The sequence below is a fragment of the Geospiza fortis genome, unplaced genomic scaffold (genome assembly GCF_000277835.1).
Source record: "Geospiza fortis unplaced genomic scaffold, GeoFor_1.0 scaffold408, whole genome shotgun sequence".
Taxonomy (NCBI): Eukaryota; Metazoa; Chordata; class Aves; order Passeriformes; family Thraupidae; genus Geospiza; species Geospiza fortis.
This window is the reverse complement of record NW_005054330.1, coordinates 6,294,442-6,318,928: the sequence shown is the minus strand read 5'-3', so window position 1 is coordinate 6,318,928 and position 24,487 is coordinate 6,294,442. Positions and strand designations below refer to the sequence as shown.

At 46.6% G+C, this 24,487-nt stretch overlaps 1 protein-coding gene across 2 annotated transcripts in view; it reads right to left on the bottom strand.

Annotated features, from left to right (window-relative positions):
- Window positions 1–4,157: 4,157 nt before the first annotated feature.
- The window catches only part of CABP1 (calcium binding protein 1), a 22,650-nt gene continuing 2,320 nt past the window's right edge, over window positions 4,158–24,487 (bottom strand). The window contains exons 2-9 of one of the 2 annotated variants that reach the window (XM_005421488.1): window positions 24,050–24,187; window positions 17,484–17,732; window positions 12,794–12,970; window positions 9,226–9,256; window positions 8,419–8,562; window positions 7,040–7,149; window positions 6,481–6,628; window positions 4,158–4,743 (exon numbers count right to left, since the gene is read on the bottom strand). In XM_005421488.1, coding sequence (XP_005421545.1) covers window positions 4,718–4,743; window positions 6,481–6,628; window positions 7,040–7,149; window positions 8,419–8,562; window positions 9,226–9,256; window positions 12,794–12,970; window positions 17,484–17,528 — 681 coding nt within the window. In that variant the 5' untranslated portion in view covers window positions 17,529–17,732; window positions 24,050–24,187 and the 3' untranslated portion in view covers window positions 4,158–4,717. Of the gene's footprint in view, window positions 4,744–6,480; window positions 6,629–7,039; window positions 7,150–8,418; window positions 8,563–9,225; window positions 9,257–12,793; window positions 12,971–17,483; window positions 17,769–24,049; window positions 24,188–24,487 lie in introns of those variants that run through there. The other variant, XM_005421490.2, reaches the window with a different exon arrangement.

Genomic DNA, 24,487 nt, shown 5'->3' with positions numbered 1-24,487 from the left:
TCGGCACGTCCCGGTAGCTCCCTGCCCGCTGTGCTCTGAACAGCGACTGCCAAGCCCCGCTCTCTGCCTTGGCAGAACTCGCTGGTTCTCCCCTTCGCCCCTGCCATGGATTAAGGGAATAGGCAGCTGCCGTCCGCACGGTGAGGAACGAAGCGGCCGGTGGCGTGCGAGCACCTTGCACCGCAATAATCTGCCTGCGAAGCAAAGCGGGCAGTGAAGGGGAAGGCAGGGAGGTGAGCGTGCCACTGCCAGTGGGCTGAGCCCTGGCTTGGACTTTATAGGAAAATGTAAAATCCTGGGTTTGTTTTCTGGAGGACCTTGGCAAGCTCTTGGGTGGTTGGAGTGAGATATCCCAGGGGGAGGTCGAATGAAACTCACTCCCTACACAAAGGGGGAACAAATAACTTAATGTTTGCCCTTCTGTCTGATCACGGTGTTCCTTGAGGCATCAGATACTGGCCAGGCCTCAGGGCTGCGCTCCTGGCACCGACTGCGTTAGCAGTGGCTGCTTCAAGTGCCAGTGATATTTTATTAATTCAAGTCTTTCACAAAGCATTTGCTTCTATAAATAAAGACTTGGTGCTGCAGACTGGGAATTAAATGCATTTGTTGCTTTTGTAATGTACCTGTGTGCCTCTTAACCAGACACAGTCTTGGAGAAGTGAACTGTTAGGCAGAACGTAACCACCCACCCCCTGCTCCCCAGTCTGCTCTGCCCGGGTTGGAGTGGATCCCAAGGCATGTTCCTGCTGCTGTGACATCAGTTCTTGGGCTGATTTAACTGGGCCAAGACAGACATGGCACTGCTGCACTCCCACACCGGCACTGCTGCAAGGAAGGGGTTCCTAAAACTACAGGGTGCCTTAGGAAAGCACATCCAGATTAGTGGCATGAAATGTGTACGCTTAGCACCTCCCCAGATTCAGCCACCTCACGCTGATTCCTGGCAAATCATCTCAGCGTTACAGACCCCAGCCCTGGCAGCATCTGATCAAATCCAGGCTAATCTCCTGTATCCCTGCTGTGTTTGTGACCTGTTGGGTGTCCCCCAAGCTCTGTTACCAAAGGAGTGCCAGCAGCCATGGCCAGGACAATGCTGTCCAGTTGGTGAGGCTGAGGGAGGCCTCATTAGAGCTCATTTGTGCTGATTACAAATGATCCTCCCTAATCCTACACTTTCAACTGTGATGTGTGGGTCAGGAACGCAACTTTGAAGCACATAAACACTTTAAGTGTTACCAGGTGTTCCCAGGGTGAGCATTTTCTAAAAATTAGCTTGGATGATCATTTCCCAAGAATCAGTAGTGCATTACAAAGCATGAGGGATCAACTGAGCAGCAGTGAGGAGGGACAGTGGCTGTGCTCATCTGGGGGAAAGAGGAGCCTCTTACCCTGGCTCACAGGCTGGTCACAGCTCCTGGTAGAGGATGGCAGATGCTGTTTGCCCTGTGTCCATGGTGTCCTACACTGCTGTCCCCAATCAATACTTGCTGTCACACCAGCAACTTGATGCCAGTTTGTGCCCCAGATGTCACAGACTCCATCCTGTTACTAATCCACTGAGCCATCAGTCAGTCCCTTGATGCAGGCTGGATTTACACCAGTAACCTACAAGTGAAAGGCTCAGGGTCATTTTCTCAATCCCTTGACCTCTCCTGGTCCCCTGGCAGCTGTGCCAAAATGACTGAATCAGTCCTGCCTGGTCTACCTAGCACCCTGATTGTTCACAAGCAACGAGGGGCACATGGTTAGGGTATTAGCCATTCACTGCTGGAACATGGGATTAGCATTTGGGATGTCCAAAAAGAGCAGCAAAAAGATGTGGGTCAGAAGCAGGCCTCATGGCTAATGAGGTATCTAAGAAATCAGTGTGAGCCAGCCCCACTGCCCCATAGCCCTCCCAAATGGCACAGGGCTACAAGGCTCAGGTGCCCACAAGGGAACAGCTGTGCCCTGCCACGTAGAGCTCCTTGGAAGCAGCTCCCTGGTACAAAATTGGAGATAAGAGCAAAAGGATTATCTCTGGAATTAGATTATTTAGATGGGATCTTTAATCTCTGCCCCTGTCTACACAAGGAAATAGTAAAACTCCCTGGGATTATTTGGGGTTTGTTGTGAAAGTAAAATCAGACTAACAGCAGGAGCTCAAGAGCTTCTGCTAGAAGAAAAAAAAAATAACAATGAAGGCTTTTGAGACCTGCCCTGTCTGACCTGTTCACTGTATCATGGTGAGACCTGGCAGAAAAGAGCTACAGATGATTTGGCAGACTCAGCTTTCCTCAGAAGCAGCTGTGGTTCCACGACTGCCTCTGCAATGACACAAAGGTGTCCTGCAGGCAGCCTTTGCCTAGTACTCCTGGGATGACAGGCACAGCTCTGCCACACCCCAAACACAGGGACCTGCTCAAGCAAAAGTGGCTGTGGTTTGCAGGGAAGATGCCCAGCCACTGTGATGCTGCACTGTGGATCAGCCCAGCCTCCAGACATGCGCTAACCATTTTCAATAAACACTGTCCTGCCATCTGATGCTGTGGGCAAAAGATGTGACTGCTCAGGGCAGGGTCTGGGCAGGAGCAGGCAGAAGCAGCCAGCACACTTGTGGCCTCTGACTATCCACTGGGCTCCTGCAGGCTGGCTGTGGCACAAGGCATACACCCAGCCATGCCCAGTGCCCAAGGCAGGCACAGCACCCTGCAGCACACAGGCAGCAGCACAGCTGTCCTGCTCCACAGGCACAAACAGCTCCTTCCCCAACAGGCTCCACTGTAAGTGAAGCACAGTTGTGTACCAGCACTCCCACACAAGCCTGCACAAGGCTCCCCCTCCCCAGTATTACCCTAAACACATTTGTAACATACCAGGACTCTGGACTCTGTTCAGTTTATCACCCTCATCTCCAGTATCACCCTCAATAATACAGCTACTGAGCCAGTAAATATAGAGATCTGTAAATATCCATTTTCCAATTTCTTGGCTCACACCCACATTTCCAAGATAGGACCAGCTCCATAGATAAACACACACAGTGAGCATACACCCACTTGCATACAAACTCTTCTATTGCTTCACTCCCAGGTACCAATCTGGACTCCTTGCTTTTATGTGCACACACACACAAACCCTTCCTAGTGCACACACCTGTGCAAACACAAGTAAACATGCACACACACAAAAATATAAGGAAAAACAGTTTTTCCATCACTGGAGCATCAGCCATCACTACAGCTGTGCTGGTTGGCACAGCAACAGGAAAGCAGAAGAGAAAATCCTCCTTTGGGACATGGATTTGTGGACCCTGAGAATCTGATAGAGAACCCCAGAAGTGAAAGATTTGAGATGGAGGAAGCAGGAGGATATTGGTCCTTGATCTCTTAATTTGAGTAAGGAGGCAACCAAGAGGAAAACAGCTCCCAATCACACCAAGAAACACAGTGATGATGGTTTTGAAGCCATTTGAAGCCAAACAGAAATTAATCCTGGCAACTTGTGACTGAGCCTTGCATAGAGAAGGGAAACAACTATAGGTCTGGTAGAGTAGGAGAAGGGAGTGGTAGGTTGGGAGCATCTTGGGGAAAGGAGGGTAAGATCTGATGTGTCTGGAAGCAGCTGGTAGGGCCTGGAGGCTCCTGTTGTCACTGCTGCAGACATGTGCAGCACTTCTGAGTGTGAAGAGGTTGGAGAGCAGGGCACTGCCACACAAGGAGGGTCCCAGCCAATCCCCAGCACCAGTGGAGTTACAACTCAGCTCCCACAGCATGGCCCCACCATAAATGTACTCACAGTTGTGTTTAAAATGAACTGAAAAGGGTGAAGTTGGCTACTGCTGCTTATCCCCTTCCCACCCGGCTCCCCTTTGGGTCCTTTCTCCCACTGCTCCTTCCCAGAGTACTGCAGGGGCTCTCACCTGTGCCCATCACTGTGAGGCACCTCCATGCCCCTTGGCCATGGGGACAGTGGGAGGGAGGGCAGAGTCCTGACACAGACGTAGTGGTCAGCACTGACTCCCCTTTCTGCAGTAAGGACTTGCCTCTGGATCCTGGTGCAGACACTGGGGTGTGCATCTGCCCAAGCCCTTCCCCCTGGCCCGGTCACCACCTCTCACAGGGACATCCAGGCTCCACATCATTTCAACGTGCATATTTATCACTTTCCCCCCACAAGACATATATTTGAATTTACTCTTGGTAAACATAACCACAGGAGATGCAAATAAGTGTTGGGGAAGCATAAATAACTCCACACAGATAGACACACACTGAGACAGCAAACACAGACATGGTTCACCAAGGGAAACCAAGAAGTGCAGAGCACGCCCTGAGGCTGCCACCAGTCCCAATGGCTTTGCTCTCATCCACCAAGCCAAGAGAATTTCTCCTGCTTTTGCTTTGCAGCAGCTGGTGGGAGAATAAAGCTGGGGAGGAGGAGTCTAAAGTTGCAAATATCCCATGAAAGCATCATGGCAAGTCCTGGCTCTGCAGTTTCCTGCAATCTTCTTCAAGGAATGGTTCCAGTTGTAGGAAGTTGCAAGTCTTTCACAGTGTGAAAGGGTGGAGGGGCATGGGGACCACCATGAGGGAGGAGCAGCAGGTCATCTTGCAATGTCCTAATTGCAGCCAGCCGATAAACCTTCACGTAGGAACATCGGGGCTAGATGCTCCAGCCAGGTCCTCTTCTGCCCTCTCTAAGGTGCTGATTCTTCTTTAGCTGAGAATAATCTTCAACGGGACATCATGCGAACAAACTCTGCAACCAACAACACAAGACAGCCCTGAGCCAAAGGCATCCATGGTCCCCAGCCCAGCTCTCATTCACTGGAGACAGCAGCCAGGGTGAGAGTGGGAGTCCCCAGGCTGCCAGCAAAGCCTGTGAGCCCTGAGACTGGCCCTGAGAGCTCACACAACGTGGGCTTTAATCCTTGCATTAGATATGGGGATAAGATCCCTCCAGCAGGTCAGTTCATTGCCTTGGACTCCTTCCCAACCACCTACGGTCTTATTTGCACAAGCAACTCTTTGTGCAACACTACAGCCAGCATTGTCTCCCTTCACTGTAACTTCAGGGAACCTTGATTTACAGTTTTGGGAACACAGTATGATTTCTTAGTAAACTTGCCACTTCACAGAGATACCAGTGTGGGAAAGCATGAGAGTTGTGCCAGTATCTATACTGGCATTCTTGCAGAGAAAAGTTTACTTTAAGGGACTTCTTGTTTTTAAAGATACATGTTAACTGTAAGGATACCCTGGATCTATTTCTTGACTACCCTGCAGTTTGTGAAGTCAATTGCAGTTGTTCAAATTGAGTGTAAATGCCATCAAATATAAATGTGTTTTCATTCTGCACTTGAATTGCTGAGGAACTAATGACTCTGCAAAGAAGAGGGCAGTGGAAATTACCCCCTTGACTTCTCCTTTTCCATTGATAGGGTGTCCTTTGACAACTAAAGTGGTAACTCACAGAGAAATTGATACTGGGATAGCATTTCACGTATTTTAGCTGTCTAACATAATTTAGCTGTGGGAAACAAGGAGAGCTTCTGTCATGTAATCAGCCAGTGCATTAGAACTGCAGCTACCAGATAGTACTTTCCAGGAAGATACTGGTGGTATTCTAGTATTTTCAAAGCCCTCAGAGGCTTCAGGAATCTTGAGGACTGAGATGCCTTGTCACGTAGGAGACCCAGGAATACTGCTGAGCCAAAAAAATTATGTCAATTTTACTTTAATTTCATAGTTCAAGTACTTCACCCTTACTGCAAAGGGACATCTGGATTTCTACCAGGGAAAAAAGCAGCCTGCCACACTCTCACACCCTTCCAGCTCTTATATCTTCTTAGCTGTCTGATATCAACTGCTTCCTTGCCAGAAACCCTGGGCTCTATTAATATTGCTCCTGCCACAGCTAATGGCTAGGATAGTAGCCTAACCACTCTTATTTTTCAAAGTCCTTCTGGCATGAAAAGTGTGAGAAGAAATTAATTATCTCTAGGATTTAACATGACACCTAGGCATCAGATATCTGTAGTATAAGTGAGCACAGCTGGCACATGACCATCTTCTGGCATAAAGGCACAGAAACAATTCTCTATAAAGGAATATAACAAAGATGAGCCAGAGGAATGGAAGGTGCAATGCATTCTCCAAAGCAATCCAGCCACCTCACAGCTCTTGCAATAGATTTAAAGAAAGGAAAATGCCCCATAAAACAATGGCAGGCACAGCATGTATGCACCTGGATCTGTTTCTGTATGACAGGTTCTATCTCTTACCATGCTAGAATTATGGAGGCCTAATGGAAACTGAGATGCAGCAAGAAATGGTACACAAATGAACAATTCATCTGACTGAAAAAATGGAGTTATTTTTTCTCCATACTTCAGAGCCCTGGGCCCTGAGCATGCAAGTCTTCCACTTCAGCTTCTGATCTGAAACTCTGACTCACTCCAGGGGAGATGGACAGTGAGCATTGATCCCTTCTCACCTTCAAAATCAACACGCCCATCTCCGTTCAGATCCACGTCCCGGATGATCTCTTCAATATCCCGGTGACCCACCTGCTGCCCTAGAAGTTTCTTCATGGCTTCTCGCAGCTCACTGGTGCTGATCTCCCCATCTCCATTGGTGTCAAACTGCAAGTACATGAAAAATACCAGCAGGGGAAATGCAGTTAATGGAAACAGATCTTGCTCTGGATTGGTCTTTGTACTGTCTTGCTCCTAAGTGCTCTGTATTTTCTCCATTCCTTCCATGTCCCTCCTTTTCCTCCTTTGAGTGTCTTTTTGACCCACTCTGTCTTTTCTCCTCAAAAAACCCTTGCAAATGCTCTGTCTGCACCAGCTTTTCTTTTCCTTGCCTCAAGAGTTCCCTTATCTTAGCAATGTTCTCTGCTCTTCCTTTATTCCATGCCTGACTGGGCTCTTTCTAGATCTTCCACTGTGCTGCTCTCTCCTCCTCCTCCTCTTCTCTTCTCCAGTGGGTCTTCTCTCTACCCTGTCTTGTGTTGCTCACTTCTCTGGGGGCACGTGGAAGGGATCACTCACCTCTCTGAAGGCATCACGGAGTTCTTTTACACCAATCATGTCTGCAGTCTCTGCTAGAAGTTTTGGTCCCATCAGCTCAACAAAATCTTCAAAATCCACATGGCCGCCCACTTGGGACAAGATGAAAGATTGTGTGTAAGAACTCCATAAGTTAGCCAAGACCAGCACTCACTTTGCATTTCTGTGTGCCCCAGAGAGTGCTTGGCCCTCCAGGAAGCAAAGCACAGAACGTGTGGGACAGTGGAAGGAAAAGCAGACGTAGTTTTACCCTGTGTTTTCTGGATTATGGGCTGGGCTGAATGAGCCCAAGTTATTCCATCCTAGGCTGCCATGGACTGTCACACCCTTATTGCATCACACAGTGCGTATCAGAGGCTTGATCGTTCTAGTGCTTACAGCAACACTCTGCTGTGCCTGTGCCAAAGGGCACAGCAAGGGCACAGCACGATGTTCCTGCAAAGCCTGGGCACTGCCCTGCAGCACTGGTGCAGTCCTGCTCCATTACAGCAGTTAATGTACGTCCAACTGTTTATTCATTGTATTAGTTCTTTTACTTGTTAGTGCCCTGAGAGCTGTCAGCAACACTCTCAAATTCCCAACCACTTGTGTGCCAGGGTTATCAGCTGCTTTTGTGTGTGACTGGTTGTATATGTCACAGCTGTTCTCCTTCCCTTGACCAAGTAATTTGTCCTTTTAACATAATCCTGTGTCAGAAATAACATGTACTAAATATTCCTCTCCCCACCTGGCTGAGGGTGATACCCTGCACTGCCACAGATGAGAGCTGACAAAAACAATGGTGAAAGACAAGGGTCACAAACACAGTTACAGTGAATCAGATGCATTTGTCACATCTTTCCATGACTGCAGCAGATGCTCCCATCTGACGCTGCCAGCATGGCTCGCTCACAGCCCATCCCCAGGCACACAGCAGATACACAAAAAACCAGCACAGCCCAACAGCCCATCCATCACCCATCTAAACAAAGCATCTCCATCTTCCCAGGCTTGCTCTTCAGTCTGACACTATCTGACAACAGCTTCAATGTGACAACACACAGAACCTGTGCACCAGTGCCTGACTGCACACACTAGGGGCAGTTTTATACCTCACAACATAAGCATGAAGGACAACCCTTCCACTCACTGTTCCCATATACAGTACAGTCCACACAGTCCCTTTGATAAGCAAAAACAAAGGCATCAACTTCTAGGGACCACAAACAAACAGGAGAGATGATAAGAAGTGAAAATCAGAACCAAAGAAGAGAGGGGGAAAAATCCAAAGGAAAAGAGGCAGCCAGAGACCAAGAGAGCCTGAGGCAATGATGCAGGGCACAGCAGCAACAGGCAGGTACAGCTGGGTGTGTATTACTCACAGTTCATGTTGATCTGCTGGGATAGCTCTATTAGCTCCATCTCAGTGGGCATGTAGCCCATGGTCCGCATGCAGTTCCCCAGGTCCCTGCAGTTAATAAACCCATCCTTGTCTTTATCAAACTCCTTAAAGGCTTCTCTTAATTCTGCAGGAAAGGAAGAACGATATTGTCAGTGACAGCTTGAAATACCTTTTCCAAGAAAACTCCCCAGAATAAACAGCACTTTATGAAGCCAGACTGTCTAAGATACTCAGTATTTTCCCACCAGATCTCCCTACATGAGGCAATGACTGGAGCAAAGTTAAGCTCTTCTGTCAGCAGTGGTGCTGGCCCATTCCTGGCAGGAAAGCTTGCTCGAACTATGAGTGTCACAAACACTTCATTGCTAAACTGTGCTCCCTAAAGAAACTGCAACTAGTAAGTTTTTCCAACATTTACCTCTGAACTCTATTATATACCCCTCACTGTAGGGATTAGCAGGTAAGACAGCTTCCGTGGAGCCATATTACAGTATCATGCTCCACAACACTTTCTGTGGGAGCTGGAGGGACAGCAGTTCCCTAACAGCCACAATCCCATTACTTTCTTATCCTCTCACCCTGAAGAATATGGAATGGATGCAAATTCCTTCACAGTCAGAACTCTTTCAGTTTTATACATTATTTTTTTACTGGGATTATTCCAGTAATCATCTCCCTTGATTTGCCCCATATAATTTTAACCCATGGGGGCCACCATGAAAGGGCCAGCCAATAGGTTTTCACTGGGCAGGGAGAAACAGGACAAAGAAGGAACAACAAATTTTACCTTCAATTTCTTCCGGACGCAGTTCTCTATCCTGCAAAAAGAGAACATATTATGTTAAAGACATTTGTTGGTCACAAAATAGTTTCAAAATAGCACTTGTTGGTACAAAGGATTCTGGAACAAGCCAGAAGGTGAGAGAAGAAACAAGAAGGTGATGACATGTTTAATACCATCTACCTAGGAAGGCTTCCCAGCTTTCCTTCCCAAAGAGAGGGGTGTTAACCTGCACACATTTCTCTGCAAGCCCTCTCCCTCTCATCTGATGGACAGGGGGATGACAGGTGGTCCCTGAACAGAATAGACCTGGATCAACACAGCAAGATTTGTGGCTTCCCCACTGATGATATTATTGGCAACTTCATGAAGCTGCTTCATCATTCCCCAGCACCAAGTTCTGGAGCAGTGACTGTCCCTGTAGCAGTTATGATCTCCTCTGGAGCTCTGATTGTATTTCTACTGCCATTCCCGCTGACACACACAGATCAAAGCAGCTGGAAGCAGTCCTTGTAACCAGCAGGTCTAGACTATCATCTGCTCACATCACTGCTTGATCTCTGTCCTTCTGGCAGGACAGCAACAGCCATGAGGTCTCTCACAGTCAATGTCTCAGCGACATCTCCTACAATCTTTCCCCACAAAAAGCTTCCCCCCAGCCTCAACTCCATATACAAGCATTTTAAAACCAGTCATGAAGGCAGACACACAACATATACATCATCAAGGTCATCCACAAATGAAACAGGACAAGGATTCACCATGTTCAGGAAACACTGCAACTTCAAACATCCAATTTGAATTTCTTGGAAGAAGGGGGAGGATATAAGAGTATAGGAAAGCTCCAACACTGCACCAGGAAGAAGAGATGAGCATGGAAATGCACTGCTTTCTGGTTTAAATGCCCTTTCTAATTCCTCTCATGGCTCCCAGGCAAATCCAAAACATCTGAGAATTTGGAAACACAGAAACACGATCTTTTTTGTCGTCTCACTCTCGGCTTTTCCCCTCAACTCTGGGGAGTTTCTCCTTGCCTTCCAGGTGTCCTCCAGCCTCACCACATGTGCCTGGAGACGGTGCCTTTGATCAGTTTGAGAAGGATGATCCTTTGCTATTTAACCACAGGCTCCTCTGGAAACTCTAATGGCAGCTGCTCGGACTGCATAGCAAACTAGGACACACACTGGTTTACGTCTGTGCAGAAGTGGGCTGTGCCAGAGAAATGACCAGCTTGCCACTCATAACCTTCCCAGAGGCATCTCTGTGCTGGATGGAACTGTCAGAACGTGCTGGCTCTGCTGTTTCATCCTTCACAGACCTGGTATTTTCAAACATGTCATCCCATTTGTTCTGCTTTCATCAATACCAAGTAATAAAGCAATTCAATCTCCTCAGGCCGGATGCAGGAGGCATAATTGCCCTCCCGCCTTAGATAAAAGAACAGAAGAAAACCACCCACGATCAGTTCCAGCACCTTGTGCACTTTATTCCATGGAGTGCAAACACTGATCCCTGGAGACAGTGGCTGGGCGCACAGCAGGTGCAGGTGCGGGGCTGTGAGTGCCAGCACTGCAGTGCAAAGGGTGCCATGACTCACCCACGGGAGCTGCTGCCTTGGGACAGCGGCCAGGGTAGGACCCAGGCCCTCTTCCAGCACAGTCCTCACAAGACCATCCTCCTCCTCCTCCTCCTCCTCCTCCTTCTCCCTCACTGAAGACCACATTGTAACTGACATCAGTGACACTCGTCAGAAGTGGGGGCTCTAATTTTGCACACCAAAGAATTTGCATTCGCCAGATACTGCAAATGCAGAAGGAGGGGGAGGGTTTATGTCCCTCCAAAAATCTGACTCAAGTGATAACTAACATCAGGAAGAGGTTTTCTGTTTTAAATTTGAAAGATCCCCTAAAATGATTAAGGAGTAAAATTGCTTGGGATAAAATGGGCTGAACCACTCTAAAGCTTTCAGAGAACATATGGGAAGAGGAATAAAACTATTCCAAGAGTTTAGATCCTAGATATGAGCAGAGGTGACCCCCAGAGAGTCCATTATACTTAATGGTCTTACCCTCATTTATTTCTGTTCTATGCACAAGAAATCCTGTTGTCCTAGAGAGTCAGTAAAAGTAAAGCTGTGTATTAGATGCACTTATTCTACATCAGAGTACTTAGAGACATTACTAATCCTATTTTGGAGACCTCTCAGGGTACAGAGAGCTTCCACAGCCTAAGCAGGATGGACACTTGTCCAGCTGTCCACTAGGGAGCTGGACCTATCTCCTGTGACAGGTGGCTCTGTACAGGTCAGCAAGTGTACCTGTGCAAGAGTATGTTTCATGTTTTAGTGACCTGGCACAGGGACTGTGTGATCACATAGTGGCTGAAGGTTACGAAGAACAAAAACCTTTTGATCAATAATGACACAAAATTACTCTTTTTTGAGTTGTTGGTTGAAGCAGAGGTTTCAGAAACAGAGACCTACATGTCTCCTACAGCTGTAGATGACCATATGAACACACAAGTAAAGCAGAGGTTTCTTACAGAGGCAATAAACCTCTGGTTCTGAGGCACCTGGGGTAAACTTTGTTTCACCAAAAGAACATGGAAGGCGCTGGGTGAATATCTGACAATTCACATATTTACTCATACATATCCATAAAAGATGTGTTAATCATATTAAATTTTGTCTTTCAATTCATGTTACTGTGGAGGTAGAATGTTATGAGGCAAAAATATGTTTTAGTTCTTGTAAAGACAATATTGGGGTGCATACATACAAGCACATATTTTTATTGTTTGTATATAAATGCATACATTGGATGCATATGAGCACTGAGTTACAATAGGTGTGACTGAATGAATAGAAGTGGTTTTGCTATTTCTCTCTCTCCATGTGGGAGGGTAATAACATTTGGTAGCCTGGCACTATTTGCAAATATAAGGAAAGCCTGATGTTCCTCCATTTAACTGGCTGGGATTGCTGCAGTGTCAGGCTGGGTATGCCAGTGCACAAGAGATTGTGTCTGGGTTCCTATGAGGAGGCAGCTGTCTGCTTATATCTGCTGGTACTAGTGTGCTCACTGTGAACTGATAGGAACAGTGTCAAATATGGACAGCTTGTTCCCAATACAGATGCCCTGATTTGCATTTAACTGGCTATTTAGGCTTTAAAGGCTAATCTGAGCCTGGGAATGAGAGATGGGTGTCTTGCTGGAATAACAGCTTTGAGCACTGGACTTTTCCTGAGTCCATATGATCATATGCAAATCCTGAAGTCCTAAAACCTTTTCATGAACTCACATGATTACGGCTACTCAGGTGTAGGCTTGGATCTATTTTCCATAGCTGCAAGTTTAGAATCCTCCTTTCTCGGTGTTTAGGCACAAAGATATCTGCACATCCTTCAGGTTAGACATTTGCCTGTGACTGTATCTGCACTTGGAGCTGCATTCGAGATCCAGGGCTGGGAGTTACAGAGCAGCACGCAGACGGAGCACGGGGGCGGCTCCGCATCCCCGACTCGCGTCCACGTGGCTTTGTGCATGTCTCGCCCCGCTGGGTGTAACTTACGTACAGGCTGCCTGTTTTCTGCGAAGCCCTTCCTCAGGAAGATGCATGCTGGCCCCAGCAGGTTGTGCATGACGGCGCAGTTCTGGGCCAGCACCATGAGCGGACCCTGGTACTCGCCAGCCGACGACCCCTCTTCGCTCGTCTGGACAGCTTTATAGCTCGTCTTCTCGTCATGGCGGATCTTCCCAGCCAACCAGCAGCAAGCAAACAACACAACAGAGGATGTTACCTCCCCATCTCGTTCCTCTGAAGTTTTACTGAACCGCCTCGCAGAGATATAATTGCTAAATTTCTTTCATCTAGTGCACACTGTGTCCCCCCCACCGGCCTATTCGGATTTGTACAGAAGCAGTAAGTCCAGGAGTTCACTTTCAAAAGCTGAAAGAGCAACCAACCACGAGAATTTCTCTTTGAAATGACATCAAACTCTCAGCGCTGCTCACATCTACCCAGACACGGCCCAAAGTGCCACACTCCCACTGTCAGCCCCAGAGTTAACACTGCCTTGAATGAGCTGCAAAGGACAAGCACATCCCAACTTAACAGTACGTGTGCCAGCCCGTGCCCCGGGCAAACCTGCCAGGGCATCCCCAGGAGACCCGGCAGAGCTGCACAAAGCCACTGCACAGCCTCCACGTTACTTTTCAGCAACACAGCATCACACGCTTTATCACGTTTTCAGAAGACCATTTACAGCATCAGGTGGCCGTGCCAACTGCAGGCTCACACTGCCTTGTGCAGCTACTAATTAGTTACATCCTCAGGGTTTGAAGCACTTACTGCCTTGGCCTCTTTTAATCGCTGACAGTCCCAAAGTGGAGATCAGACACGGGCACAACATTTTTGAGTGTTTGCATTTGCACATTTTCTAAGCGCACACGTCCTGCTAAGCTAAGGCTCCAGAACAGAATCCAGCACTGGATTTTATAAGGAGGCGCTGCTTTCCTTTTATAGAAATGCATTTCCCTGGCTCTGCAAAAAACCTCTTATCCTGATATTCCCATGCAGCTATAAAAAGCCAACACAACCCACAGGACCCTTGGTTTTACAGAATAAACATTAATCATACATTAGATTCCTCTTCAGGAATGATTCTACTTTTACAGCCAGCATTCCCAGGGGTGATCAGAGAAGCTCTGTCACTTGTCATTGTCTCTATTAACCCTTTCCTGAAAGCCTGATATAAATTTTCAGGCTAAAAGACCAGACACAAACACTCCCCATTCACACTTGTCTGAGACTATTGTATCTACTTGCTGTGTCTGTCATGTGCTATTACATTGCATGCATGGTTTGTAATTTGCCTTTTTGTACACAGTCTTACACCAATCTGCTCATGTATAATGTCATGTGAATATCAAGCATCAAAACAAAAATAACTCAAAAAGCAAGCCAGGGAGAAAGAAAATGATGAAGCAGAAAAGCATTTTCATTGCAGTTGTGGCTGAGAAAGGAATTGGTCTCTGATTAATTCCGACACCTAGGACACTTGTCCTTAGAAAACTAAAAGATGAGCATCCATCCACGAATGGCATATTACTAGCTCAGCTAAATGTCAAGACATCTGTGTTGAGCTACACAGCTTTGTGGCATCAGTGCAATGTATTTTCAAAATTATTAGCTTTATTTCCTGGCACATTTTTCAGTTTAATATACCAAATAATATGAATCACTTAAATACCCCACATCGGTGTTTAATTCCAGTGAAGCCACGTGAAGGATGCAAAGCTCCACAGCCCCAAATGTTTGTCTGCTGACATTTCCAGTCAATAGTTTATTACCAAGCTATACAGCAGTACCTCATAATAGTCACTCATTATTTTTCTGTCTCGATAGAGGTTGCCAGTTTGACAAAACAGTTGCCAAGAGCCACTGAGGACTGTGACCAGACAAACTGCTGCAGTGCCAGAATACCAAGGTGAACAGCTCAGCAAGGCTCCCTGCCCTGCACTGTCACTGCAGGCAGGATTTATTGCATTCAATGTTCCCTCTGCCAGCAGTCTCACAGGTTCTCCTGCAAATATCCACTCAAGTTCCCTTCACCATGCTCCTTCTACATCGCAGAAGAGAGGACAAGGGAGCTGTGATATTGATATGGGGCAAAGAAACATCAGCCACCCATTACAGGGGAACAGCAGTGTGCATGACAAAGAAAATGCAAGAATAGGACTGGGGAGATCAGGCTTTCCCAGTCCCTTCTTAGCAAAGGACCACTAACCTTCCTGGCCAAGTCCAGCCCTTGGCTGTGTCAGACCAGCAGATTATGGAGCGGGAAGACACCTGGTTGATCTAGAGATGGCCAAAGTGCTGGAGAGGTGTGGTAAAGTGAGGGATCTGGATGCCAAGGCTTTTAATTTCTGCACAACAGAAGGACACCAGGATTCACTTCATTTCTGGCCTGAGTGTCAGAGGGACTTTGCAGAACAGCAAGACAGGAGGGACCTCAATCCCAACTGCAATATCTCTTGCAGGGAAAAGCAGCCAGGATGGCTTCCACAATCACTTGGGGGGACAACGTGACAACAAGAAACTGAAGCTTCCAACAACAGACAGGGAGTCACAGCCTGAACAAGCAAGGTATCCTGGTGTCATCCAGACCTAGACCAAGCCAGCTGGTGCCTGGGAGTGAATCCCTACAAATTTTAGGTTGAAATCATGTATTGAAGAGTTCAGACTGTCACCAAGAGCAGCTTCCACACGTGTTGTCTGCAGTCTCTCCTCTTTAACATTTCAGCAAAATTAGTTTGCTCAAAGTAAAATCTGAGAAAAATTTCTGGGATCATATAACAGCCAAGTGAAGTTGGGCAATGTTAAGACTGATCTGCAAAGTCTCCAGTACAATCATGTGTGTTGCGATGAAAAGAGTGGCAGAGTACCAGGACCTGTCAGGATGAGTGCCTTACTTCATAGCTCACTAGAGTGATGTCTGAGAAATTCTCTGATTCAGCTTTGCAACTTTTTCTCTTCAGTCCTGACATCCCAGGCCTTGTAACTAGGCACAAAGTGAGTTATTCAAAGCAGCTTTTAGGAATAAAAGCATAAATTACCTCAAAGACTGACAACACAATTTACAGGTTCTTGAATCTATTTCGATTCAAGCGGCCTGGCTACCTGTCAGACTTTAATTGCAATCGCCTTGTACAGCTGCAGCCAACTCCTTTTATTCCAAGTTGAAGGTGACCTACAAGCAACCAAGTTGGTTTTTCATATGTGCAACATTTGGGTGAACCTCAGCTACTTCTACGTCTCCCTGCAGGTCACCCTGACCTAGGACTGGTCTGAGCACTGCCTAACTGCTTGGTGATGAATTCCCTCATCAAGTATCCCAGCTCCCCCACAGCAGCACTGTGCCATTACTGGCTTTGTTTACAGCAGCCAAGATAACAAGCATTGTGTTTCTATACAGAAGAGGCCAAAATGCAGCCAAAAGAAAGTCTACGATGGAGGGCCTCTCTCTGCCAGACAGCTCCCTTGCAGAAAAGCTTTCCCAGGTGGCAAGTTCTCCTGGAAAAAGCATCTTGATGGCAGTGGCATTTCACTGTCGTCAAGGTCTCCACAGAGGCAGCATCTCAGTGCAATACTTTGGATGATCAGCATAACTTTATCATTTATGGAGAATGAACTGCATAGCTTTTTGCTGAGCTATTAGATTTGCAGCAATGACAAGTGAGAACCACGTGGCTGACAGGTACACAGTGCTGTAAGGTCTTCCTCAGTCAAACAAGAAATGTTTCTGGGGCATGTCATTCCCATTTCAACCCAGTCCATAACAGCAGAATTATTCCTGAATCTAGTTTGTCCCAGGACCACTGCAAAACCTCAGCATAGAGTAGGCTGTGGGCTGAAGCCTAACAGATACATGTGGCAGCTCACAAAGTCCAGCTGAGCCCAAGCATGTGGACACATGGGCCACACTGATGTGCAACATGATGCACAAACACACAGCCAGGGCCCAGTGTATCCACTCACAAACAGATGCATGGACAAGCAGAACAGAGAGAAAAACATGCTTTTGTACCCAAACACACACCAAAACTAATTGTTTCATATGCAAGGATGGATAGACATAGAAACGTGCATGTCTACACACAGACTTCTGTGAGGACATGCATCAGCAGGTGAGCACACACAGCACTATATAAGCAAGGGCACGTGTGTGATACACAGAAATGCCTTCTGCACTCACAGCAAACCTGCTCAGGCACTCGGGATGCCTGTGTAGAGATGTGAAGAGCTAAGGACACACAGGTACTCAGATGGGCCCATAGGTGTGCATACTCTTACACAGCAATTGCAACATGTACAGACACGTGACCCTTCACGTATACATGCGTGTATGTCCCTATACCCATGGCACACGTGATTACTCAAGCACAGGCACAAGCTCACTCCTGCCCTGACAGGAGTGTGCCAGCACACTTTGCACATGCTTGCACGTACCCAGAGGAGAGCTGTACACACACAGTGAGCAAGACATGAGCCTACACACACATTTATTTATATATATTATGGCTCTGAGCATCCTGGGCTCTACTGGCTGCACTTGCATGAGCAGCTCTTACAGAAAAAGTCTGGTGAAGAAGCTGAACCCTTCATACTCATCTCTGTGTTTCTCCCACCTCCCATTCTCATCTGCCCACAATGTCACCCATCCCAAGAAGCAGGACTGGATTGATTCAATTCAGGGAACATACCTTTTTAGAGAGGTTTCTCAGAGGAGACTTCACACAGTTGCCCATAATATGTTGAGGCTGCCTTTCCGGTGGACTTGGTTATAAAGGAACTGAAGCAATTGATCCCATTAAAGGTATTCCTTGGGAGCAAAGCAAGAAAGGCAGCACCAGGCAAATCCAAACAGCTACTGGCTGCTGGGGCTTTCCCTCTTCAGGGAGCTTTTTCTCTCTCTGCCTCTCTCTCTCCGTATTTTACTTTATGTTCACTTTCTTGAAGAGATGAAGCAGGAAGGAGAGGGAGGGGAGAGAAACAGACAGAAAGAGAGGGAGAGAGAGAGAGTGAGTGAGAAGGGGGGAGAGAGGGAGGCGGATGTATAATCTACATCAGATTAATGTTCAAATCCCTCCCACCCCCCTCAATCTGCAGGCAAGATTGTTTCACTCATAGGAGAGGGCTGTTTCAGGGAGAATTAAAACAGAGAGGCAATGCAAGAAGTGATTTCAGTGATGAGTTCTGTGAATCTAGCTAGTTTGGGTCCACACAGCCTCTGAACACTGCATCCCTACCCACCCCCCTTCTAACTCCTCATGGCTTTTCAATCACCACAGCCCTAGGCTGGCCAGAAGGCAATCCACTTAGGGGCTTGGAGCAGACCACAGCTCCTTTCAGAGCAGAAATGGACCAATTCATCTGGGTGGGACCTGTTTCAGCTTATAAATACCAGCAGACCTAGAAGTGTCTGATTTTTTTTCTGTCACGGTGGAAGCAAGGCTGGAGACAGCAGTCCTAGGACCCTACAATGCTCTCAGCCCCAGGATAGTAATATTTAACCACAAGGGAGAGATGTTGAGCCAGTCTTGCAGTAAAGTTTTTCCAGCTTTCTGCAAGTAAAAATCAATTGGTAGTTTAACCCACACAAGTCTGCCAAAGATGGGCTCACACCCGAATCTTAAATCTAAACAGCCCCAGGTTAGATAATGTGAATCAAAGAATTTTGATGTCGATCCATCCATTCATTTGCAAGAGCCCAAGTCCTGGAATAAATAAGAGGCACCTGAACCTAGAGCTGGCTCTAAATTTTGGACGTTATGTCTGTAGCATAGAATAATCTCTGAAAGAAAAGGGATGAGTCCCCAATATATTTTTTTCCTGATCTCAGGCTGAGCATAAGAGCATTCAGTCTGAAAAGAGATTTAAATTGAATAAAAAACACATAATCACACTTAGGCAACAGTATCTGAGCAGGATAGTGAATGCACCTTTAGCTGTGAAGGCACCACAGCTGCAGCTCCACAGTGATAAGAAGTATGAAGAGCTACTTCCTTCAAACACCTTGGAGACCAGGATGACACTGATCTTACACCCTGTTATGCAGCAGGCTGCTTGGACACTCTGGTGTTGAGCTGAAAGATTTCACATCTTTGTTTGCAAGTGTAGTTCCAAACAAAAGCTTCTACAAAGACCTGCTCTATAGGCTGAGGACTTGCACCACATGCTTTTTGTGAAGGAGCCAAGGACTCGCTCTTCTGGCAGTCCTAGGGCTGTAGGACAAAGGATGAACTGTCAATGTCAAAAAAAGCAGGGATTTTTCCTTCCACCCTGATGGTGCTGTGGCAAATTAAGTATGATTCTAAGGTGACTCAACAGTTGCTTTAGAGCTTAGAGACTTCTTCCACCTAAGGAGATGAGTCTAGGAGTCTAAGTATGGCAAAAGTCTGCAGCTTCTCCAGTTAGTCACAGACAGAAGTGCATGACCATAGGGAATGGTGCTTCTTGCTCTTCCTTGTACTAATAGCTTCCCAAGACTGAGGGCAGTGGGACAGCTTCCTCTCAGATTCCCTGAATGCCTTCTTCATTAGATGATGTTGGTAGGAGCTGCACAAAGGTCTACAGGCTCTCCAAAACAAAAAGCTGCAGCAGGACATGCTGGAAGACACTCCTTGTCTGCCCCTCGTACCCAGGGCGGACTGAGAGGGGAAGACCTCCATAGCAGAGCCCCCCATGCTAGGGCGGAGAGCAAAACTCTTCCTGAGCTGGGCCTGTCTCCTGCTGTCATGGGAGATGCTGAAGAAAAATACAGTCACTCCTTGGGGGCTGTGCCAGCCCTGGGCCTTGCAGTGGGGTCTTTGCAGGAGGATGCTGAAACTCCCAGCTGCTCTCAGGCTTCCATCTTTGGCCCTATTTCTCTTTTCCCTCTTAAGGCAGCTAATGGGAGGCTGATCTACCCTCTGACAAAGTGCCAGTCATTAATAATGTCCTCTGTCAGCTGGAGCCATTCCCCAGGCTCCTTGTTTATTGACGAAGTGCTTGTCTCCCTTGAGCAGAAGCTGCCACACAGCGAGTGAGGCGCCTGGGCTCCTTCCTGAGACAAATGACTTCAATTCCAGAGCAGAGAGGAGAGAGAATTGCCTTTCTGCTGCTAATGAATCTCTCTCTGACAGGAAGCATGGAGGCCAGGAACACCCTGCAACTGAGAAGTGCCCATCTCCCACATTGTCCCAGAGAGAGGGAGGGAAAGAAAGGGAGTCAGACATCTCCTGCCAGAAAAATCCATCACAGTTCCCAGACTATATTGTGGGACAGCTTTGGAATACAACTGTGGAATGTGTCTTACTGAGCTCTAAAAGCCTCTCAATGAGATGGTAAGCCTCTAAATACTGGTTTGTACCAGAGCATTCAGAGCCAGCCACTGTGTTTGCCTTCTCTCCAGCTTTTCTTCCCTACAGTTACAGGCAGTTGTAGGAAACGTGCAGGGCAGAGTGAGAGGGCTGAGACCTCCTGCCAGGCTTGGCGGGGAATTCACAGTCCAGGAAGGGAAGAGGGAATGGGAGCCCATGTGCACCAGGTTTGCAGAACAGACACAATTCTTCAACTCTGTAAGAACTCCAGTGGAGCTGCAAGAGGCCCAAGAGATTTAATCATAAGCAATTTTTTTATCTCCTTATTTACTCTGACTTTCTTAAGAGCAACTGGGCAGGACACCACAATCTGGCAGACAACCCCTGCTGAGCTCTGAGGAGGAAAATCTCTCTACAGTGGGATCTTGTTCCCATCACCACCACAGGTAGCTTAAAGGTAGGCAAGGAAAGTGGAGTTGGCAGAAAGGTCATTAGAAGATTAGGTTAGAAGGAACATATTTTCTCCCTTCCTCCAACTGACGCTGCTGTAAGAGAACAGGATGCTGAGAATAAGTGTGTCAGAAACATTTCTGTGTAGGTGCTGATCTGTGGGTATGCCTATATCTGGGGTAGTCAGTATGCATGTGGGAGGGCTGCACATGCATGTATACTGGTTTTCCCACACTGTTCTTTGTGGCAATCACACTGTTCTTTTAAGGTCTGTGTCTCTGTTGTAAACTTTCTAAAAATCTGTAAGAACTTTGTGAAATGCAAGTCTTGCTGCTGTTCATGCATCCCTCCCTTTCTCACCAGGTCCAAGGTGGAGAGCAGAGACCTCAAGGGATGCAGCTTGGCACAGAGCAAGGTGTCAGCTCATGGGAAAGAAGCATTTGGCACGCTGACTGACCTGAGCACATGGAAGGGAGAAGGCTGGCTGACTTGGCATTGAACAAGGAATGATTTAGGGGGTTTAATATGTCTGGATACTTTAAAAAGCAGCAGTGCTGTGCTTTGGGCTGGCACCTTTGGCAGAAATGCTCATGTCATAGGAGAATGTTGGAACTCCTCATAGCTAATCATTTGGCAGGTGCCAGAAGCTTTATCCAGTGGCAGCAAATATCCAACAGACACAACAGAAAAAACAAAATCAATCCAAAACATGTGACTGCTTATCAAACTGTAGCTTTGCTTGGCAAAAATTTTCAGTGGAAGTATGGATTTGTATGGGGATTGTTCAGATGCTAGGCCTGTTTCAGTGCACAGTCCATCAGGTTGCTGGAACATTACATTATTGTTCTGAACACAACATAAATACTGCTACAGGGCAATGTCAGCAGGTAATGGGTATTGTATAGTAAAGCAGGGAAAACTCTTTCCTAGTATCTTTTCACTGAAGTCCATAGTTCTACCAATAGCATTAAATGCTTTAAACATTTAGTATATTAAAATACATCCCCTTACTTTATTTATCCTAAAAGGGGAGGGATTTTTGTTGTACTTTTTTCTACACCAGAGTGGAGAGTGCACACATGGATTAGCAGCTTTCAAATCTGCTTCCAATAACCCTTTATCTGGTGGCTACAGATCTGTATTTTACAGGAAACATATAGTTTTACAGAAACTGTCTTGTCTACTGAACGACCTCAGATGAGCCTAACCATTTGGAGTAGGCAACATCCTCCTGTTGCCAGTTCTGTCAAGGACCTCATTTTGAAGCTCCCAACCACTGGAACGTGCACTGGCACTCTGAACTTCTGTGACTGATTTCTGTTTCTTCTTCTGCATCAGCTCCCAAGTGCTTTTGCTGCACATTGAGTTGTGTCTTCTAACCTCAAATGATCCTTGGATGGTTCCACATGCCAGTCAGACAAGTACAGGTTCATCTCAAGGGGAGGCACAAGCAGGTACTGGTGGTTGCAGTCCAGGTTGTCATCTAGGGAAAGGAATTTTGCAGAGAGTTTGGGAACTTTCTTTGCTGTCAGCTGTTCCAGGAGGAAAGTGTTGCTGACTCATGCTGTGCATAATATTCTCCTCCATTAGAGCAATTGGATCATAATCAATCACAAACAACAGAATGTTTATTAAAAAGACTGAGGATATTTTCTATTCCTCTCAAGGTAACAAAGCCTGGACTGCCTGTCAACTTCTGTTTAGAACAGCTCTGTCTGTAAATAGCTGGCTTCATTTTGCATCAGATCAAAATAGATGGGAACGTGCTTTCTCCTGACACCTTCCCTGCAGAACTGATCCAAGGATTTTGCATTAGCCCAACTTCCAAGTTCCTACGCAGGAGATGCGTTGGCCAAACCACAATGTACTGTGGATATTTGCTGATGATGATGCTAAAGGTCCTCAATGGGCTACAAAAAGACAAGTACAAACTTGACAGCTCAGAAGCTGCTGTGAGGATTTGTCATGTATTTGGAGCACAGAGGTTGTTTAAAATAAACCTTACGTGGTTCCTTGTCTTTGCTCCAGAATATGGGAATTTTTGTTGCACTCCATCCAACTGTGACTACTGCAAAAGCAGCTAATTCTGCCTGGCTCTCTCACCTCTCTGGAAACAAGAGGGACAGGAATCACTGTTTAGCTGGCACACTGAGGTGCTACTGAAAATGTGGCTGATCATCAGATGAGCAGAGGCCTGGAAACCAATATCAACCAAATAGTTGAAACCAAACCTGCAGCATTACGTGAGATTTGCCACCCTGAAACAGAGGTCTGCCTCACTTCTAATTTGAGTAAGGATCTGACAGCACCTTTAAAAAGGCCAAACTGTGTATCCCAGGTCTCTGACTATACCTCAACACAACTGGTCCCAAAGTATCTAAACCCTTTGTGTCTTATTTCAGCAGAACACATTGAGGTTGCTGGTGTTTTTCTACTTCCTGCCTTCAGCTGTTGTGACATGATGCTTTCAAATGTTACATCATTGCCTATTTCCTTCCAAATGCAGAGAATGTATTTTGCCTGAGTGGGATGTAACAATGCTGTGTATTCCTTCCAAAGACGGTTGCAAGATGCAAAGTAGTCTAGGGGAGGAATGGGTGGAAGAAATATTAGAATATTGCTAATGTCTTCATTCTTGGATAGCACTGAGTTCATGGTCTTATGCTAGTGCAGAAAGCTACTAAAAATCTAAATATGACCACAGCTAGGGTGGTTCTTTATTTTTAAGTGGGGCATTTGATTGAAGGATTACTCAGGTTCATGGACATTGCTGCTGCTCTCTAAGGTCACAGGAATGTCAGAGGATTATTGAAACAGAGCCCAAAGTTAGCTAGACATCTTTTACTGAATGCACACCATATAGCTGCTTGTTATTGGAAATCAATACCACTCATGGACGCATCAGGGAAAAACAGTTACTGAAGCTGGAATGCTACAAAGAATCACAGCTAATTCAGCTGACAACCTGCAGCCCAGCCACTACATCTAAAGCTAAACTTCCCTGACATTGTGTTGAAACCCAGGATTGCATGAAACAAAAGTCAAGGTGGTAAAGCTTAACAAAATGTACAGTGGACTTATATAAATGATGATTAATTTATTATTGAAAGCTTTTTTTTTTTCTCTCCAAAGATAAACTGAATCTCACCAGAAGGTTTGTGTATTTCAGTGCATTAGATCATGTTGCTGTATATTTCATGAAGAGAATATTTAATGAATGTTCTTTTAGCTTGGTTTTATTTTGATGTGTTTCTATAGCCTTTTAAAACAGATTTGTTTAAAAAGTAAATCACTGACAAAGATTAATGTTTGCTGGCAGACCTACTGTAGACAGGAGGCTTATCCATTGCCCCTTAGTGATTCTGTATGTCTGGCTCACATCCCTCAAGCTCTTTACAAGCAATAAATGTGATGAACTTTTCTCCAAGCTGATCAAAGGGGGTAGTGAGTGGATACGCTCAAGTGGAACAATGTTTCTCTGTGTCTGAGTTCATTACATATAAAAACATGAGACGTACCTTGGAAGGTGTGGCAGGTGTCAGCAGGCAGGTGTGCACACAAACGCCCAGCGATGTTTTAAGCACAGGAATGCATAAGCGTGTACAGAGGTGGTTGTGAAGCCACAAGGAAGATTTAGCAGAGGCTGCACGAGCAGGCTGTGTGTACATAGACAAGACATGTACATGAAGGCTTTTTATGTCAATCTACATGCATGGACATGGGCGGTGGCAACTCATGCAGGGATGGAAGCACGCAAGCTGTACGGGCCCCACGCAGGTATCCGGACCCCTGGGAACACGAGCGGCTCTCGTCTACTTCACGGCAACAGCGGGGCTGTCCCCGGCTCTGACACACTCACCGGGCCGCCCAGGGGCAGGGCATGCCCCGGGAACCCAGAGCGCGGCGGGTCCGTGTCAAGGCGGCTCCGCCGGGCGGGGAAGGGCCCCGGGCCGAGG